The sequence below is a fragment of the Melanotaenia boesemani genome, chromosome 17 (genome assembly GCF_017639745.1).
Source record: "Melanotaenia boesemani isolate fMelBoe1 chromosome 17, fMelBoe1.pri, whole genome shotgun sequence".
NCBI lineage: Eukaryota > Metazoa > Chordata > Actinopteri > Atheriniformes > Melanotaeniidae > Melanotaenia > Melanotaenia boesemani.
Window position 1 is genome coordinate 26,968,790 of NC_055698.1, and position 21,468 is coordinate 26,990,257.

Sequence of the window (21,468 nt, forward strand, 5' to 3'; positions counted from 1 at the left end):
TCAGGCTAAAGGACACCACATCTGACACTGTTATTAGCACAGGAGCACCCCAGGGGACGGTGCTGGCCCCCCTCCTCTTCACACTCTACACCTCAGACTTCTGTTACAACTCGGAGCTGTGTCACATCCAGAAGTTTGCAGATGACACAGCCATCATGGGGTGTATCAGGGATGATGGAGAGGACGAGTACAGGAATCTGGTCAGTGACTTTATCACCTGGAGTCAGATGAACCATCTCCAGCTTAACACCTCAAAGACTAAGGAGCTGGTTATTGACTTCAGGAAGTCCAGCCCACAACCACGTCCAGTGACTATCAGGGTCGATAAGGTGGAGATTGTAGACAACTACAGGTACCTCGGGTTGTGGCTGGATAACAAGCTGGACTGGACATGCTGTACAGATCACCTGTACAAGAAGGGCCAAAGCCGTCTGTACTTCCTGCGAAGACTGAGATCTTTTAACATCTGCAGGAAACTCCTGCGGATGTTCTATCAGTCTGTGGTGGCTAGTACGCTTTTTTATGCTGTTGTCTGCTGGGGGGGTAACATGACAAAAAGATGTACTAACAGGCTAGAAAAACTCATCAGGTGGGCGGGCTCTGTGGTTGGCATGAAGCTGGACTCCCTGGTGACAGTGGCAGAGAGGAGAACACTAAAAAAACTACTGGCTATTGTGAATGATGCCAGTCACCCTCTGCACACTGTCATCAGTGCACAGAGAAGCCTGACCAGTAACAGGCTGCTCCTCCCCAAGAGTAGGACCAACAGGCTCAGAGACTCCTTTGTCCCCCGAGCCATCAAACTGTACAACTCTGCATTAGGCAGGAGGGGGAGAAGGAGGGGGGAGAGGGAGGAGTGCAGTCTGCCTGATACAACACATGCACAATAACCCATACAAACAGTTGCAATAACTTATACATGCAATAGTGAACTGGGAATCTGTACCACCTCTACTGTGTGCAGTGCTTGTTTATATTGTTTTATTTAACTTATCTTATTGTTATTAATGTTATATTTATTGCGTTCTATTTGCCTCTATTTTGCTTTGTACTTGTATATATTGTGTCTTGTGCTTGTCCTGCTTTACTGTTGGTGTTGTATTGCTACTGGTACCCAAATTTCCCTGAGGGCTCTCTGAAGGGATTAATAGAGTATTTCTATTTTATTCTATTCTATTCTATTCTATTCTATTCTATTCTATCAGAATTCAGCACTGATCTTTGAAACGTGTTAATGCACCAATTTAAACCAGCAGAAGAAAATATCCTCATCGTGATTGAAATGTCCAGATTTTCCTTCATAAATAATTCATCCAGTTCAGGACTGTGTGAGATAAACAACCATACAAGATCCCACTCCTACCTTATAATCAATTTACATTCATCAAGTAACCTAACAGGCATGTTTTTGTATGATGGGAGGAAGCCACAAACACAGAGGCATCATACAACCTGAAATTTGAGCCAGAAACCTTTTTTGGTTTGAGGCAACAGTGCTGATCACCACATTCAGCTCTGTTATTTATTCAGTTACAGCAAATATTTTCTTTCTTTCATTTTACAGAAAATGTTTGAAGCAGCTAAATTAATGAGGCCAGAATTTAAACACAATATGGACTCAATCACTTGACTGCAAGTAGTCATGTGACCACCAAGGTTATTATAGTTAACGAAAACTAACGAAAAAACGAAAACTAAAATTAAAAAAACATTCTTGTTAACTGAAATAAAAATAAAAACGAGAGTTTTTAAAAAATGAAAACTAACTGAAACTGTTTTGTGTGTTTACAAAACGAACTAAAATTAAAACAAAAATGTCCTTCTTTATAGTTTTTTGTACATTTATTTCATACATAAGATCTCGGGGTTGATATGAAATCTATTTACTTCGCTCTGCCGGATTTACGCCAGGTGTCTGCGTCGTACGGCCGTGACGTCACGTGTCAACAGCGTGTCCGCCCGCGCCGGCTAGCGTGATGCTACGGAGAAAGTTAGGAGAAAGCGAGGAGAGTCCTATTTGGGATTTCTTTCGTTATGACCATGTCAAAGATAAAGTGTCTTGTAGAAGAAGCAGGTGGTACAATATGTGGAAGGAAAAACCACGAATCTGAAAATCCATTTGAAAAGCTGCACATGAAGGTTAACCAGGAGTACCTGGACCAGGTAGCCTTTCTGCCCCCCTCTACGGATTGATAAGCTTCAGCCAGGCCAAGCAGCATGGGGAGGGAACGTGAGTCACAGACACACTCTCAGTTACACACACACAGAGTCTCGCACACGCACACACATATGCAAACAGACCTACACATACAGTCACACACAAAATCTTGAAAAGCTGAATTTGAGAGGCTTAAATTAGTTTTTGTTTACAGTGTTGGACAGTAGGTTATGTATGTTTAGCATAGAAGGAAAGGCAGTTTATTTGTACAGCACATTTCATATACAGGACAATTCAAAGTGTTTTACATAAAACAAAAGCATTAAAGATATTAAGAAATAGTAAAAGGCAGCAGCACATAGCAAGAATCACAATAAAATCATAAATTACATTAAAATGATTAAAAGCATGATAAGTTAAAAAGCTAACATGCAGATTTCGTGCATAGGTGCATGAGAAAAGAAATGTTTTTAACCTGGATTTAAAAATGTCTACATTTGGTGAAAGTTTAATCTCCACTGGCAGTTTGTTCCATTTGTTTGCAGCATAACAGCTAAATGCTGCTTCTCCATGTTTAGTCTGGACTCTGGTCTGAACTAGTTGACCAAAGTCTTTGGATCTAAGAGCTCTGCTAGGTTTATATTCTCTGAACATATCACAGATGTATTCTGGGCCTAAACCATTCTGGGATTTGTAAACAATCAGAAGGGTTTTAAAATCTATTCTGTGACTGACTGGAAGCCAGTGTAAAGATTTCAAAACTGGTGTGATGTGTTCAGATCTCTTAGTCCTGGTTAAAACTCTAGCAGCAGCGTTTTGGATGAGCTGCAGATGTTTAATGCTCCTTTTAGGAAGTCCTGCTAAAAGAACATTACAGTAATCCAGCCTACTGGAGATGGATTCATGGATGATTTTCTCCTGGTCTTTCTGGAAGACTAAACTTTTAATTCTGAAAAGAAAAGAAAAGCACATCAGCATCCAGCTTAGATATATCAGTATCTTAACCAGCTTCTGGCTCTGTGTTCTACCAGACACGTTCACTTTCAGTGTGTAAAATATTCACTGCTTTATCATGTCCAGTACAACATGTGAGGTCCTACTGTTAAACAGATACAGTGATTTGTACTAAAGTTGCTGCACCTCTAGTTCAATTCTTTATGTAGTTAATTGTGAATTGTTTCATCTGAATGTATTAAAGCTCTGGTCTAGAGTTTGTTGGGTTTTTCAGGTTGTTCATGATTAGTCAGATTTATCTCCTTTAGACTCCTGGCTGCCAGGATCTGTGAATTGTCTCTTGAATGGATTCATGTTATGTTGATGTGTGTCTTTAGTATGTTGGTTATGTTGAATTTTACCTAGCACACTATCTCAAAAGCAGCATTGCACACATTTTTTTTTTTTTTTTTACTTAAGGCTACTGTCTTATAGGCTGTTGTCTTTGATTTGTCGTTGGCTGTTCATGTTTCCTCCTGATACAGTTTTTAAAAAGTGTATCTTAAGTTTTTATTATACAGTGCTTATTCTGATTATTTTGAATTTTGCACCTGGCAAATACTCTAATTTAGAAAAAACAAACAAAAAACTAAAACTAACACTAAAACTAATAAAAACTAAACTAAAACTAAGCATTTTTAAAAAACAAAAACTAATAAAAACTAGAAAATATGTTCTAAAAACTAATTAAAACTAACTGAATTTGAAAAAAAATTCAAAACGAAATAAAAACTAAAACTAATAAAAAATCCAAAACTATTATAACCTTGGTTCAGAGAATATAAATCTAGCAGAGCTCTTAGATCCAAAGACTCTGGTCAACTAGTCCAGACCAGAGTCCAGACTAAACATGGAGAAGCAGCATTTAGCTGTTATGCTGCAAACAAGTGGAACAAACTGCCAGTGGAGATTAAATTTTCACCAAATGTAGACATTTTTAGATCCAGGTTAAAAACATTTCTTTTCTCATGCGCCTATGCATGAAATCTGCACGGTAACTTTTTTTTAACTTTTCTTGCTTTTAATCATTTTAATGTAATTTATTATTTTAATGTGATTATGTGTTGATGCCTTTTACTATTTTTAAATATCTATGATGCTTTTGTTTTATGTTAAGCACTTTGAATTGTCCTGTATATGAAATGTGCTATACAAATAAACCGCCTTGCCTTTGTGACCACACACCTCTGGGTTAGCAGCCAAATGGTTTGCATTAAAGCCATTTTTCAGGTTTGAGGTACTTTGATGTTACAATAATTATAAAACATAGTTTATTTTATAGTATGAACCAAATGTCATTTATACAAATCTCTTTGGAACAAATTTAGGCCCTAATTTATATGAATATGTTTTCTTATATTTCTGAACAGGAGCAAATAATAACATTTACATATTTTTCTTAGATGTTCTGTAATTGATCAAATTTCAGAGGAAAAAACACATTAATATTTTTTTTCCTTATGATCACTATTTATTTTTTATTTGTTTATTACCCTAAAATACAAAATATCAGTGTTGTGTTGTTACTTTAACATTTAAATAATCTGGTATGTGTTATTAAATGTAATGAATAGAAATTATGTTTATTTCATTCACTGAAAATCTTTTTTATGTTTACATTTTAAGAAAACAAAAATGTCTGAATGAACAAGTGAACAACCAAAATTTGAAAACAAACACCTTTATTGTCTGAAAACATGAACTTCTTTATTATGGGAGGAAAAATATGAAAATTAGGAGAAAGACAGAGAAAGCTGAAGACTCCAGAGTTAAATCCCAGTGAATCAGGTCAGTACTGGGAACACTGGTCTCTCCTCAGTGTCTCTTTTTTTTTTTTTTTTTTTTTCACCTGTCTTGTCCAGCATCGTTGCAAACAGAATGAATGTCTGGCTGCCGTCTGGTGCCTGTCATGATCTGTGGTGTGGGGCTCAGTTTTTCCAGCTGCCCTGAACGCCTCATCTCCACCAGCTCTTGATTAGGGCTGATGCGCTACACCTGTACCAAGCCCTATATATACAGCTCTGTGACATCCCTCCAGTGCCAGATCGTCTTGGTTCTTCCCTGCACGTTTCCAGCCTGTATATTCCTGCCTTCCTACCCGCCTGACGTTGACCTGATTTTGGACCTGGATTTTGATTCTGCCTGCTCCCTGTCTGGTACTCTGCCCTGATTTATTATTTGGATATCTTGGCTTTCTGACCCCTGGACTGTCTTTAGGATTGGATTTTGGATTACGGACTGAACTATCTGCGCCCCAAGACAGGACTAGCCATCCCGGCCTCTGTGTCCTCTTATTCAGGGCTCCTGCCAGAAACCTTTATCCCTCCTTTAACCTCTCCTCTGTTCAGCAGCTTTTCCTCCCGCAGTCAACCTCCCGGCGGCCCTTCTCTGTTCACTGGATGAAACATTCTGTGCCCTGTTGGATTCCACTGCTGGTACGTTAACTCATACTCCCTCTTTGAGTTCTCATCAGCTGCCTGCCTTCTAACTGCCGTCTTGTGTGTCCACAGACCCTGAGCGGAGAAAAGCCGGAGCGCACATTTTCAGTATTCAACTCTGTACAATAAATATCTTAAACCCATCCCTGGGAAACTGAGTATTTTTGAGTCCAACCATCCGAAGCATGACAGAACGATCTGGCCAAACGATGGACTCCTCAGATCCCAGGGATTGGAGAACTAGAGTGGAAAGCGCTATTTGTCAGCAGGAAGCGGGTTTGAATGAACTCATTACACAGGTTAAAACTTTGGCAAGTGGTATCTCCGCTCTGATGACGCCGGACGCCATGGAAACCCGCACTCCCGTTAGTTCCCCGACCGCAAACCCGGGCTACGAGCCTCGTATGGCGCCCCCTGAAAGGTACGCTGGAGACCCAGGTCAGTGCCGGGCCTTTCTGACACAATGTTCCATCCACTTTGAGTTACAACCCTCTTCTTTTCCCTCGGAGAGAGCCAAGGTGGCCTTCGTTTTGTCCCTGCTGTCAGGTCGGGCCAAATTATGGGGAACCGCTGAGTGGGAGAGAAAGTCATCTGTCACCAGTACTTTTCAGAGCTTCTCGGACGAATTACGCCGGGTGTTTGATCCTATACGTCCCGATCGAGAAGCATCACGAACACTCCTCTCCATCAGCCAGGCCAACAGAACGGTGACGGATAACGCAATCGATTTCCGGACTTTAGCAGCTGGTAGTACCTGGAATTCTTCCGCTTTGTTTGACGCCTTCTACAGTGGTTTGTCTGATCAAATTAAGGATGAGCTAGCCGCCAGAGACCCACCAAAAGATTTAAATGCTCTCATAGACATCTCAGTTCGCATTGACCAGCGTCTCCGGGAGAGAAGGAGAGAGAGAGAGAGGGAGGACGCGGATCCCGATCGCCCACCGCACTCTTCCTGGGCCTGCCTCTCCACCCTCTGCCAACCCCGCCTCTGCGTCTTCGCCGGACTCTGAACCGATGCAAATCGGTCGGTCTAGATTATCCCAAGCTGAGCGAGACTGGCGTATCTCTAAAAGACTCTGTCTGTACTGCGGCCAGGCTGGTCATATCGTTCGCTCCTGTCCAGTAAAAGGAAGGGCTCAGCAGGGGTTGGGAGAACACTGCTGAGCCGAACTCTTGTAGATTCATCTGTCTCCCGTCCAGTCTTCCACATCCAAGTCACCGCAGCGGGTCAGGAACATGAACTCTCAGTATTTATCGACTCAGGTTCTGATTCTGAATTCATTGATAAAGAACTGGCTGAACAGCTGGGCCTCCTCTGCTCCCCTCTGTCAAAACCCGTGCAGGTCCGAGCTCTCGATAACCATCTGTTACATAATGTTACGTCAAGAACTGAGCCCGTCCCGGTGCATATTGACAATTGCCATCATGAGACCATCCAGTTCCTCGTCATCGACTCACCACAGGTCCCGGTCATTTTTGGCATTACCTGGTTGCAATTACATAACCCCCAGATTGACTGGCGGGAGGGCAGGATAATTAATTGGGGCACTAACTGTCTGACCACTTGTCTCCGTTCTCTTTCTCCACCAGCCAACCTGCCAGCTGCATCCTCAGAGGCCAGTTACCCCTGTTTATCGCAGGTACCAGACCAGTATCATGACCTCAAGGAGGTCTTCAATAAGAGCAGAGCAACCTCCCTACCACCACACCGTCCCTATGACTGTGCCATAGACCTCCTGCCGGGCACCACACCTCCCCGAGGCCGTTTGTTCTCCCTGTCTGCACCAGAGAAGAAGGCCATGGACCAGTATATCACAGAATCACTCGCCGCTAAACTCATCCGGCCATCCTCTTCTCCAGCTGGGGCTGGATTTTTCTTTGTTGATAAGAAAGACGGCTCACTTAGGCCGTGTGTGGATTACAGAGGTCTCAATGACATAACCATCAAGAACCGTTATCCGCTACCCCTCATGTCAACAGCCCTGGATCTCTTACAGCAGGCCACCATATTCACCAAGCTAGATCTCCGCAACGCATATCACCTGGTTCGCATCCGAGAGGGAGATGAATGGAAAACGGCCTTCAACACTCCTACTGGACACTACGAATATTTAGTGATGCCGTTCGGATTAACCAATGCCCCCGCCGTTTTCCAGGCTCTGGTTAATGATGTGTTACGTGATATGTTGAACAAATTTGTTTTTGTTTATCTAGATGACATCCTCATCTTTTCCCAGAACCCCGAAGAGCACCCCTTTCATGTCCGTGCTGTCCTGCAACGTCTCCTGCAGCACCACCTGTATGTTAAAGCTGAGAAATGTGAATTTCACTGCCCGTCCGTCTCATTCCTGGGGAGCATCATCTCGGCGGGCGGCGTGGAAATGGATCCAGCTAAGGTCTCTGCTGTGCGTGAGTGGCCCACACCTGTAAACCGTAAACAACTCCAGAGGTTTCTGGGGTTTGCTAACTTTTATCGCAAGTTTATTAAGAACTACAGTGCCATAACCACCCCTCTTCACCAGCTGACTTCAGTAAAGAAACCATACACCTGGACCGATGATGCTGACTCCGCCTTTCTCCAGCTGAAGCAGCAGTTCACCACAGCTCCTATACTGCGCACTCCTGATCCGGCCAGGCAGTTTATTGTGGAGGTTGACGCCTCCGATTCCGGGGTCGGAGCTGTTCTCTCCCAACGGAGTGTGGATGACTCAAAGGTTCACCCTTGTGCTTATTTTTCCAGGACTCTGACGCCGGCTGAACGGAACTATGACATCGGTAATCGGGAACTGCTGGCAGTCAAGTTGGCTCTGCAGGAGTGGCGTCACTGGCTGGAGGGCGCTGCAGAACCATTCCTCGTTTGGACAGACCATAAGAATCTCGAATACCTGCATACTGCTAAGAGACTGATGCCCCGTCAGGCCCGTTGGGCCTTGTTCTTTAACAGATTCAAATTCACTCTGTCTTACCGTCCTGGTCACAAGAATATTAAACCTGATGCTCTCTCCCGTCAGACCATCTCTCCTGAAGAGGAAGCTGAGGAGGTTGGGGACTTCATCCTTCCAGCCCGCATTCGTCTGGGTGTCAATCGTGTGCAGCTGGAGGAGGAGATCAGCCAGGTCCAAACTGGGACTGCTATACCCGCCGGGTGTCCCGCTGGACGCCTTTTTGTGCCTCCTCGTCTGCGTTCCAAGACCCTCATACTCTGTCATTCCTCTCGCCTGGCATGTCATCCGGGTACTACGCGTACTTATCACCTGCTCTCTCAGAGGTTTTGGTGGCCCTCCTGTCGACAGGATGTACGGGACTTCGTGGCTGGCTGTCCTGTTTGTGCCCGTTCTAAATCATCCCGAATGCGGCCTGCCGGTCTCCTGCACCCCCTAGCCATTCCTCATCGACCCTGGTCCCACATCGCCATGGACTTCGTCACTGGTCTTCCGCCCTCCAATGGTATGACAGTCATTCTAACCATCATAGACCGTTTTTCCAAGATGGCCCATTTCATTGCTCTCCCCAAATTACCCACAGCCAAGCAGACTGCTGACCTTCTTACCACCCATGTGTTCCGCCTTCATGGCATCCCCGTGGACGTGGTCTCGGACCGGGGCCCGCAGTTCGTCTCCAAATTCTGGACCGAGTTTTGCCGCCTGCTGGGGATTCAGGTCAGCCTGTCTTCGGGATTCCATCCGCAGTCGGATGGTCAGTCTGAACGCGCTAACCAGACGCTGGAAACCTGCCTTAGGTGTTTGTGCTCCGAGAACCCCTCTGCCTGGTCCCACAACCTGGCCTGGGTGGAATATGCGCACAACTCCTTACCCTCCTCTGCTACGGGTCTTTCCCCTTTTCATGTGGTCACCGGGTTCCAGCCTCCTTTGTTCTCCCCACAAGAGGAGGAGGTCAGAGTTCCTTCTGCGCACGCGGTGGTCCGCCGCTGTCACCGGGTCTGGAGGCGTGCGCGCGCTGCTCTCCTGCGGGCCTCCCAGCGTTACCAGACGGCAGCCACTCGTCATCGCAGGGCGGCTCCTCCTTACCAGGTGGGACAACGGGTGTGGCTGGCCACAAAGGATCTGCCGCTGCGTCTGGAGTGTAGAAAGCTGGCGCCTAGATTCGTGGGGCCGTTTCCCATCACCAAGGTCATCAACCCTGCTGCTGTGCGCCTGCGTCTCCCTGGGGCCATGCGTGTCCATCCTACCTTCCACGTCTCGCGGGTTAAGCCCGTCTTCTCCTGTCCTTTGGTGCCCTCCTCCAGACCCCCTCCACCCGCCCGGTTCGTGAGGGGTGGGCCGGTGTACACTGTGCGTCAGATCCTGCGCTCCCGTCGCTCGGGTCGCTCCCTTCAATATCTGGTGGACTGGGCAGGCTATGGTGTCGAGGAGCGCTCCTGGATTCCTGCGCGTTTTGTGGTGGATCCTGCGCTTCGGGCTCGCTTCCATCGGCGGTTTCCTGCTCAGCCTGGTGGGTCGTCCTGAGTCGACCCTTGTGTGGGGGGTACTGTCATGATCTGTGGTGTGGGGCTCAGTTTTTCCAGCTGCCCTGAACGCCTCATCTCCACCAGCTCTTGATTAGGGCTGATGCGCTACACCTGTACCAAGCCCTATATATACAGCTCTGTGACATCCCTCCAGTGCCAGATCGTCTTGGTTCTTCCCTGCACGTTTCCAGCCTGTATATTCCTGCCTTCCTACCCGCCTGACGTTGACCTGATTTTGGACCTGGATTTTGATTCTGCCTGCTCCCTGTCTGGTACTCTGCCCTGATTTATTATTTGGATATCTTGGCTTTCTGACCCCTGGACTGTCTTTAGGATTGGATTTTGGATTACGGACTGAACTATCTGCGCCCCAAGACAGGACTAGCCATCCCGGCCTCTGTGTCCTCTTATTCAGGGCTCCTGCCAGAAACCTTTATCCCTCCTTTAACCTCTCCTCTGTTCAGCAGCTTTTCCTCCCGCAGTCAACCTCCCGGCGGCCCTTCTCTGTTCACTGGATGAAACATTCTGTGCCCTGTTGGATTCCACTGCTGGTACGTTAACTCATACTCCCTCTTTGAGTTCTCATCAGCTGCCTGCCTTCTAACTGCCGTCTTGTGTGTCCACAGACCCTGAGCGGAGAAAAGCCGGAGCGCACATTTTCAGTATTCAACTCTGTACAATAAATATCTTAAACCCATCCCTGGGAAACTGAGTATTTTTGAGTCCAACCATCCGAAGCATGACAGTGCCGGGCAATTTTACTCTATCAAGCAGGGATTTATGCTACATACTACTTACAACATATATAGCTAAGATCATCCTAGCCAGTAGGTCATTACACAACTAGTTGATAATAGTAACCATAATAATAATCACAATAATAATAATAGTAATAATAGTAATAATAATAATAAGAGTAATAATAATAATAATAATAATAATAATAACAGAAATAATAATAAAATTTTAAGAATAATTATAAGAATAGAGAAAAAAGGTATATTGAAGAAGAAAAAAAACAAAAATATGATAATAGATATAAGTGAAACTGCTGTATTCAAGAACACGCGCAGAGAAACCTGTGTGGATGTGCTGGAGGACTCGGCTACACGGCGACGCAGAGACTGTGTCAACATGCCGAATGTACGGAGTGGAGACGTTCAGGAAGGAGTGACCATGCAGAGTGATCATGCAGATGCCACCTCACCTGAACAGAGGCCAGAGTCAGGCCAGCGGTCCCAAGACCCAGGCCACCAGCCCCCCCGTAGGCAACAGACCCCGACCCGTCCACAGAGACGACCACTCGCCCGCCCAGGAAGACAGCAGCAGGAGACCCCAGCAGGAGCCGCCCCGCGGACACAGGGCACCGGCCCCGGCAGGCCGAGGCCAGCAGTCCTGTACCAGTGAATCGTGGGCCAAACACAGTGATTTTAAGGGTGAAATACAAATAAATGTATATCATTGTTGTTTTAATTATCGTTCATGCAAGCAACTGCATTATTTTGCATCAGTATAAATTAGACGCTACAAACATTAATATGGGAAAATACCTGTAAAGGCATAGTTAGAAGTACAACAAACAACAATTGCAGGTACTAAATTGTAACCAAATATAATACAAAATGTCATCAACAACGAACAGTGTATGTTCAATAAGGCCGCATGCTAACACTACAGGGAAACAAGAAGCTAAACTTTGGACATTACTAGTCTGTCAATGTTTGGTTAAATCAACTGACAAGTTGAGTATGTCACTGAGGTGTTAGTCCATCTTTCAAGTGTGGCATATTTAAAATAATTTTCATATCTAAAAGGTGCGGCAGCTGTTTTTTATTGTGGTTTAATCTGAATTAATGCACCATGAGGCCTTTCATGAAACTAATTTAACACAAATGTTTATGTGATGATGTTGTGGCTTTTGTCCGGTCGAGCCCCCGGCTCCGAGACCGTACTCCGTCCACGAGAAGGGGCGCGCCTCCCGGCTGGAGCTTCTTTCTGCTTCCTTCTCTCCCTCTTCCCCGGTCGGCTCCGGCTTTGACGGTTAACTTCACTCGCGCTTTAAAGGTCCCATATTATGCAAAATTCACTTTTTAATGGTTTTGGAACAGTCATACTGGTCCCCCCGCATGTGTAGGAGACCCGTAAGTGTGAAACTCTTTCAGGCGCTCTCTCTCCCCCCTGCTCCACCTCTAGGGAAGTAAGCGCTGAAATGAGCGAGTTTGAAAGCGTGTACGTTAAGACGTCTTAAGGGACAATAACCACTCCCCACAGAGCGATGGACCCGCCAGTAAAAAGCTGCCGTTAGCTACATTGTACCAAATATGAAAAAAACTTGACAACATATTTAGAGACAATATTTACAACTAACCATGCAGAAACTCCCTGCTGCAGCCGCAGAGTTTGACCCTCCTCAGATATCTCTCCTTCTGGGTCCGACTCTGGCTCAAACTGGTAAGGGAGAACGACAGCGTCTCTACCAGTTGCCATAACGCTGCTGTTCACGAGAGCGGCATGAACGGGCATCATCCATGAACATAGTTACAAAAGAGGGGGAAAAAATTCAAGACAGGGACTAATGGAATGGCTGAAATTTTACTGGCTGGACGAGTAAAAGTCACACTAACCTTTCACTAACGTCCTGTTAGTCTTCTTGCTCGAACTTCTTCAGGAATGGGTTCCGGTGTTCCGGCGTTTGTTTATCCTTCACTACGCTGTAATCAGCGTCTAGTAACCGCTAAGGCCTAACCTGTCAATCACCTCATGACGGGCGATGCGATGGGCGGAGCCAACAGCTGAGCTGCTCCACCAGGGTTCCGCCCACCATAAACGGCACATTTCTGAAGCTGCTAAAAAGAGGGAGGTGAAGAGAAGCCGCTGCACTCAAACTGAGGGTCGATTTGTCCATACCATGGCGGAAATATTTCATTTAGATATTAATGAATGGTCTCAGATTGGGAATAAAGTGTATAATATGGGACCTTTAAAGAGAATCTGACTCCGATACTTTCTTTAAATGGTTTATTGCAGTGCACAAAGGTTGCTGGTAAATTCAGACGCACGAACTGCCGGACTCTTTAAGCTCGTCTCTCGACCCCTCCTCTCCTTCCAAACCTTCTAGAAGTTTCTATCCTCAACATCTGTTTCCTATCAGACCTTTCACACACATTCACTCCCATATAAACATTCTTACAACATCCCTAATCGGGAAAAGAACTGGCCTTCTTCCCAGCCTTTCTCGGAACCCTTAGGCCGCTCTGCTCTCCTGGTTCGTGTGTGTTTATCATCTGGATCTGGTCCCGGCCGACTACTCACGTAGGCTGTTTTTAAAGGTCATCCTGCGAACAGTGTCCTGAGTTAACTTTTTCACCACAATGACACACTTCTTTATAATATTTAACATATTTTAAAATATTTCAAAAGATACATAAATTGTGAAACTACAGAGAAATTCTGTAGTTTTCATTTTACGAAATCTGAAAACTGGATTAATTTATTTCTGTCATGTCTGAATGTAAGTTATCATTTTAGCTTGTTCTTTTAACAATTTTTGAACACTGTATTTCAGTTTCACTTAATATCATGGAACTGGTGGGACAATATTTCCTTTTCTTCTTTCTTTTCTTATTTTACAAATACATTAATGAAGCCTTTTCTTTTCATTAAAATGTTTTTATTAAACTTAGAAAATCTCAGTTACAAAAACCAAAGAAAAGTTAATGAAACATCACAAAAATTTAGAGAAATGAGAAGAAAGGAACAGTGTTTGATACTGAAGAAGAAGAGTTGTAACAAAATAAAACAAGGATCAGATTCCCAGTTAGTCAGGTCAGTACTGGGAACACTGGTCTCTCCTCAGTGTCTCTGAGAGTGGAGTCTGGGAGCCCTGGGTGGCCTCACAGGTCACAGAGCCCACCTTCCTCCACTGGTCTGCAGGGACCCTCAGGGTGCTGCTCCAGCTGTAGTGGCCGTCCTTCTGCAGCACCCCGGGGCTCCTGCTCTCCTCATAGCTGCTGCTGCTGCTGCCGTCCACCTTCCAGGACAGACTCCAGTCTGAGGGGAAGCCCTTGTTGGCCAGACATGTAAGTGTGGCATGGCCCTTCTTCATCTCCTCACTAGAGGGGGGCAGCACCGTCAGGGTGGGACGGACATCACCTAGGAGACACCAATCAGATTAGAGGACAGGAACCACACAGCTGTCAATCAAACAGCAGACATCTTTACTGTGAGAAAGTTGATTTTCTCCTTTAAGAAGTTTCTAGCAGATGTTTTCCTGCTCCAACAATCACTGACTCACATTGTTTCACTTCCCTTTTAGAAACCTCTCATGCATTTCAGCTCAGAATCAGTTTAAAAAACGTTCAGACTTTTACATGTTTTTACTTTGGTTCCAATTAAAATAAAAATAAATAAATAAAAATAAAAAGCAACTCACTGAAATCCACAGCTCACAACTATGTAAGAAAACTGCGAAATAACAAAATCATATCCAGATTTAATTGTTCGGTAGTTTTTCTTTAAATGTACTTTTTCTGTTTTAGAAAAAGTTTTAATGTTACTAACGAATGAAGCCAAACAAAAACTATTAACATGGATTTTCATAGAAACGTGGAAGAATTTTAGTAAAGCTGATCTTCAATTAGGTTTAATAGAAATCTTTCTCTTTAAACAAAAGTAAATATATTTTTCTTTCTACTCCAGACAAAAATAAAAGCTAAATGGACTTGTACTTATATAGTGCTTTTCCAGCCAGTTTGAGCACTCAAAGCGCTTTACACTACTTATCACATTCACCCATACATTCACACCCCGATAGGCACATCAGGAGGCAACGTGGAGTTAAGTGTCTTGCCTAAGGACACTTCTGCATGTAGTCAGTGGAAGCCTGAAATCGATCCGCCTACCTTCTGGTTGAACAACGACTGCTCTTCCTCCTGAGCTACAGCCGCCCCAGATGGGACATGTTAAATAAAATCTAAACTTACTTCCAAGCTCCAGTCTGGTTCCTCCACCAAAAGTCCACCACAGTGATACAAACTCATTGAACCACCGTACAAAAACCTCTGACTGTACAGAGACACGACCGTCTCACATATTCACACTGAACTAAACCTTTGAGCCACAAGATGAAGTTATTAGAACGTTTTTCTATCACCTCCAATTCCTCATGATACATTATATTGTTTCCTAAAATGTCAATATTCTTTATGAAGTGAACGTTGCATCTCAGTGAACAAATTGTTAAACATTTATTTAGTGAAAAGATTTCTTTGTTATTCTGATTATCAACAGAAAATGTGAAAGATGAGAATTTAGCTTCTAAAATGAAACAGAATGAAGTTTTACTTACTTCCAACATCCAGTCTGGTTCCTCCACCGAACGTGTACCACAGTGATACAAACTCATCGAACCGCCGTACAAAAACCTCTGACTGTACAGAGACACGGCTCTCTGACTCTGGAACAAACAAACTACAACATGATTGAATGATGTAGTTTCAGGACATTCAGCTAATGTAAAAACTTTAAATGATAAAGTGCAATAAATTTCCATCATTTATATTTTTATAAATTTTCAGACATTTATTCATTTTCATCTTTTTTCATTAAAAAAATTAAGATGAAACTAATCCACTAAACGTCTCTACAAAAAATATTGTGAGAAGAAAGTAGAAATAATGAATTTAAAAAGTTTACTGGGTGAACATGGTTGTGTTGGTGGAGTGGATTTTAATGAACTGCAAGATCAGCAGTTTGATCCCAGGATTTTCCATAATCCTCATCATTGGACACTGAACCCCACATCGTCCCCGATCACTGTTTTGTTACTGTAGAGAAAAAATGATGCATTCAGTACAAAGACTATATGATAAGTAGCGCTGGGTGAGCTGGTAGATGAATGAGTAGAAAGTTCAAATCTGTTTTGTAGCATTTAGATAAAGATTAGGAGGCATTATATGTAAACTTTTTCTCTACAACATAAACTCTAAAACTCTGAATCTAAAATTATTACAACATAATTTTAAACTAAATGATTAATTGATAAAGGTCATCATCATCATCATCAGATTGATCCAAGTCCCTGTTGGAGTGAGTCAGCAGATTTCCATAGAGAGCCACTTTGCATCAGCAGCACCATGCTCCAGTGCTCTGGGAGAGTTTATAGTCCTGAGAGTTGAAGACTGGATGACTGACAGCTGTCCTTCATGACAACAGAAGCCACAGAAATCCTCCTCATGAAAAACATGACTTTGATCTGCGTCCTCATCTGGACTCTCCTCTGCTGCTGCTTCACAGGTAAAGTCCAGAGAATCAAACTCCTCTCCTCTATGAACATCCGTCCCTCTGAAATGAAGCCGACTAAACCATGAAGCTGCTTTATGTTTTTGTCTCTGTATCCTCAGAGTCCAGAGGACAGGTCACAGTGATTCAGCCTGCAGCAGTGACATCTGATCTGGGAGGAACCGTCACCATCACATGTAAAACCAGTCAGAATGTTTATAATAACAACTATTTAGCCTGGTACCAACAGAAAGATGGACAAACTACTAAACTCCTCATATACTATGCTAGCAGCAGAGCATCAGGGATTCCAGGTCGTTTTACAGGCAGTGGATCAAACTCTGACTTCACTCTGACCATCAGTGGAGTTCAGGCTGAAGATGCTGCAGTTTATTACTGTCAGAGTCTTCATGAAATCAACAGCCAGTGGGTGTTCACACAGTGAAAAACAGTCGTACAAAAACCTCCCTCAGTCTGACTGAACAGAAACTGAAATAACTGTTGCATTTCACTGAACACACACACACACACACACACACACACACACACACACACACACACACACACACACACACACACACACACACACACACACACACACACACACACAATGTTCAATCCCCCTAAATCTTCAGAACATTTATTAAAAATATTAAAATTTCATTAAAATTTCATCAACTGAAAACTATCTTGGTGGAAACACGCATTATATGATTATAGAGTCATGTTTTATCTTTTTCTTCATTAATATTTATAATGATGTACAGGAAGGATCATGGAGCAGCATCATGTGATAGTTATAGAAAAGCTTGTGACCTTGTGCTGGTGATGTATCTTGATCAGGAGATGTGGAAAAGTTATCTTTGAATAATAAAAAGAAGTTTATTACAAAAATTCAGTTATCAAAACAGATTTCTGCAGAACAATCTGGAGGTCCCAAAACCAGAACGAAGACCTAAAGACCTGATGTACAGTTCTGTCTTATATGTGGTTTAAACAAAGAAAATTCCTCAGTCCTGTATCCTCCAATCATAGAGTTTACATATAGGATGCTCGTGCGCATAGAACACATGTTCGTGTGTGAATCCAGTCTGTAGGACAGAGAACCTTATGTGGTAAAACTTGAGTGTGTATCATAAAATGCTATGCTTAGATCCCTCACTGGTAACTGTCTTAATCGTACTAAACTTAAAAGGTAAAAAATAATTCATTAAAAATATTAATATTTCATGAGAATTTTATCAACTGCAAACTATCTTAGTGGAAACACACATTATATGATTATAGAGTCATGTTTTATCTATTTCTTCATTAATATCTATAATGTTGTGCAGAAAGCATCATGGAGCAGCATCATGTGACAGTCATAGAAAAGCTTGTGACCTTGTGCTGGTAACTGTCTTAATCGTACTGAACTTAAAAGGTAAAAACGATGAAGACACTGATCATCATCAGTAAACTTACCAAGGAAATAATAATTAAAAGTAGACAAAACATCCCCCAAATTTCCAGAATATTACTTTAAACAACAATGATATAAATCTTTCCTCTGAGTCAACTGGAACCATTAAAAACAAAGAATAAAAACCCAGTTAATACTGTGGAGCTCAAAGTCTGTCCAGCAGAAAGAAATGGAGCAGTTAAGCTCAGCAAGGTCTATTTATTGACTACAGAGCAGCTTTCAGTTGTATCACATGACTCATGATGACTTGAAGCTTCATTTTTACCTTTGGGATCAGATTCTCTAAATCTGATGTATTTGTTTCCTTATTCTACCATTTTTTTCATGCTGATATAAATGTTGAAACATTTTCCTTCTGACAATTATCATCTGACCCAAAGATTCAAAACAGTTAAAGAATGAATATCAAGTCATTTTAATCTCCAGGTTTTAACTTTAAATCTTGATTTTTATTGTTTTCATGAGAAGTTCTTAAGATGATGAATGAAGACTTGAAGAATTCTCACATTACAAAACCACCAAATAATAACATCCAATAACATTATAAAGATTTTCACTCACTAATGTCTTCAATTTATGTCAAATAAGGTCTTATTGCTAAATTAAACTAATATAAGGAACCTATTTACAAGCAGCTGAAGTAAATAATTCCCCAAAGATTTTATTTCCTGGTGCAAAATTTCACATGTGTAGATGAAACATGATGCCATGTAGAGGACAGCTGCAGCTGACTGACTGTGTGTGTTTGCATATGTGTCCTGCCTCTCTGCTCCCAGCTGTTAAGAGGTCAGTGTTGATCAGTGGCTGTTCAGACCTTTCAGAGACACTGAACACACCAGCAGCACAATGATGATGTCACTGACTCTACTGCTGACCACCCTGGGGCTCCTTGTTCAGGGTGAGAAACAAACAGTATTAAGCTCCATGTAAATGTCAGACTTCTTTCTCCTTTTTTTAATTGTTAATTTTCTTCCAGTCAGACTTACTGTAACAGCTTCTCTCATCTTCTTTTAGGTTCATCAGGTGAAATCATCCTGACTCAGACTCCTCGATCTCAGTCTGTTGCTCCTGGACAGACTGTTTCCATCAAATGTAAAGCCAGTTCCAACATGGGCGCCTACCTTCACTGGTACCTTAAAAAACCTGGAGAGGTTCCTAAACTCCTCATAAATTATGCTACAACTCGTGTGTCTGGAGTTTCAGATTGTTTCAGTGGAAGTGGATCTGGGACTGATTTCACTTTAACCATCAGTGGAATCCAGAGTGAAGATACAGGAGATTATTACTGTCAGCAGGGTGGTTACAGCTTCCCGTTCACACGGTGATACAACATCGTACAAAAACCTCCTTCAGCTGGAGAGGAACTGATCTGAATGAGCTGCTCACTGAAACCACAACACAGCTGAATGTAATGGTACACAACTTTATAATATAAGACCAGACAGGGATCATAGTTCAGCACTGATCTTTGAAACGTGTTAATGCACCAATTTAAACCAGAAGAAGAAAATATCCTCATCGTGATTGAAATGTCCAGATTTTCATCCATCATCCAGTTCAGGACTGTGTGAGATAAACAACCATACAAGATCCCACTCCTACCTTATAATCAATTTACATTCATAAAGTAACCTAACAGGCATGTTTTTGTATGATGGGAGGAAGCCACAAACACAGAGGCATCATACAACCTGAAATTTGAGCCAGAAACCTTTTTTGGTTTGAGTCGACAGTGCTGATCACCACATTCAGCTCTGTTATTTATTCAGTTACAGTAAATATTTTCTTTCTTTCATTTTATAGAAAATGTTTGCAGCAGCTAAATTAATGAGGCCAGAATTAAAACATAATATGGACTCATTCACTTCACTGCAAGTAGTCATGTGGCCACTCAAGTCTCTTTATCAGAGGTCAGAGAGGGTTATATTCTTGTTTTACATATGTGCAGTTTTCCCATCAGATTTTTAAATATGGAAACAATTAAACTCATAAGTTAATTATTGGGTTGATAAAAATAGATGGAGAACGTTAAATATTTATTCTGGATAAAGATTCTTTAATATTTATTAATAAACATTGATTCTATTACAAACATTCAGCATAAAACTAATCAGTTTTTATCAAAACACAGAAGCACAAAATTCAGCTTTTATGAGGAATCTTGTGCAAGATGTAAAAGTTCAATGAGGAGGAAGATGATTTTATTCAAGTCACAGCTTACAGACCAGTTTTATTGCTCAGAATGAACCATGTGGACACCTGCTTTATATATATATATATATATATTTTTTTTCTTTAACAAATCTATGTACAAATTCTTATAAAGATTTCTTTTAAAATATTAATGAGGAGCAGAAAATATTATCTACATTTTTCCTATAATTTTAGTCTGTAATTGTTTACATTTACAGACTTTTTTCCATCCATCTTCATCCTGAACCTCCTTCATCCTGTTCAGATGTGGCGCTGGGGGTTAATAAAGATGTTCCAGCAGTGCCAGGAGGAGATGAAGGGAACACTCTGGACAATTCTCCCTCCATCATGGGATTGTTTTTCTTATTTAATGATTTCCTGGAAATAACTTTACTTGGAAAAATTCTGAAATGAAGGCCTTAAAAACACTTTATCAATGCCAAAGATAAATATTTTATAATTTCGTGGTGTTATTTTCTTCATGTCCATACATTGGTTCATGTCTGACTAATTGATTGATCCAAAATCATGATCAGGGTGGACGTTATCTCTGTGACATGAAGATATTTTCTTATTTGTAAGTAGTTACAATAATCTGGTTATTTTTTCTTTTATCTTTTTTATTATCTGTGCAAATAACCTATAAATTAAAAGTAGGAGAAAGACAAAGAGAAAGATTTAGAATCCAGTGTGATGTTGCATTAAATCAGGTCAGTACTGGGAACACTGGTTTCTCCTCAGTATCTCTGAGAGTGGAGTCTGTGAGCCCTGGGTGACCTCCTGGAAGTGACCTTTGACCTCAGCTTCACAGTTGTATTGTTTGAAAATATATGTGTTAAAAACAGTTATATCTATCTCTACATTTAAAGTCACATATCAAATAAAAAAAAAACTACAGAAGTAAATAAGACTCAAAGAAAAACATTTATTTGTGGATATGATTTCTAAACAAAGACATACAAGTTAGGATAACTGATGACTCTTAATTCTCAGTAGGCATGAATGTGAGTGTTTGTCTCTGTGGTGGACGGGTGAACTATCCAGGTGTCCTGTCTCTCACCTGCTAATTGCTGAGATAGACTCCAGCTTGACCGTGAGCCTGAATTGGACTAAGTTGAATAGAAAATAAGTAAGTGAATAAAAACAATTACTTTTTCAAACAATTTGCTTTCTTATCAGAAAAATAAAGTTTTAGGATTTTAGACAAAATTGTGCTTCTGGACGCAGGCTTATAAATTATATCAGAAAATGCTGTAAAATCTCAGATTACCCCTGTCCTCTGGTCTGCAGTCCCTTGATGTCCATTTTATAAGGATGTTACTTTGACAGTTCCAGGTTGACATAGTTTGGCTGTGAACATCTGGGCTAGTGTAGCTTGACAAGCTTAGCTGTTAACATCAGCTGCTTTGTGACCACACACCTCTGGGTTTGCAGCCAAATGGTTTGAATTGAAGTCATTTTTCTTGCCGTATTTATA

The 21,468-nt window shown here is 42.1% G+C and overlaps 2 gene segments (V, D, J or C); one reads left to right on the top strand and one right to left on the bottom strand.

Moving 5' to 3' along the window:
- Nucleotides 1–13,806: 13,806 nt before the first annotated feature.
- On the bottom strand, nt 13,807–15,552 carry LOC121656399 (the record flags this gene model as incomplete). The annotated part of the segment is given in 2 exon segments: nt 13,807–14,209; nt 15,405–15,552. Coding segments are annotated over 2 exon segments (474 nt in total), but the record flags the coding sequence as incomplete, so codon positions are not given.
- A 747-nt stretch (nt 15,553–16,299) lies between these two features.
- LOC121656709 lies at nt 16,300–16,781 on the top strand. The segment is given in 2 exon segments: nt 16,300–16,351; nt 16,459–16,781. Coding segments are annotated over 2 exon segments (375 nt in total).
- The last annotated feature ends 4,687 nt before the right edge of the window (nt 16,782–21,468 follow it).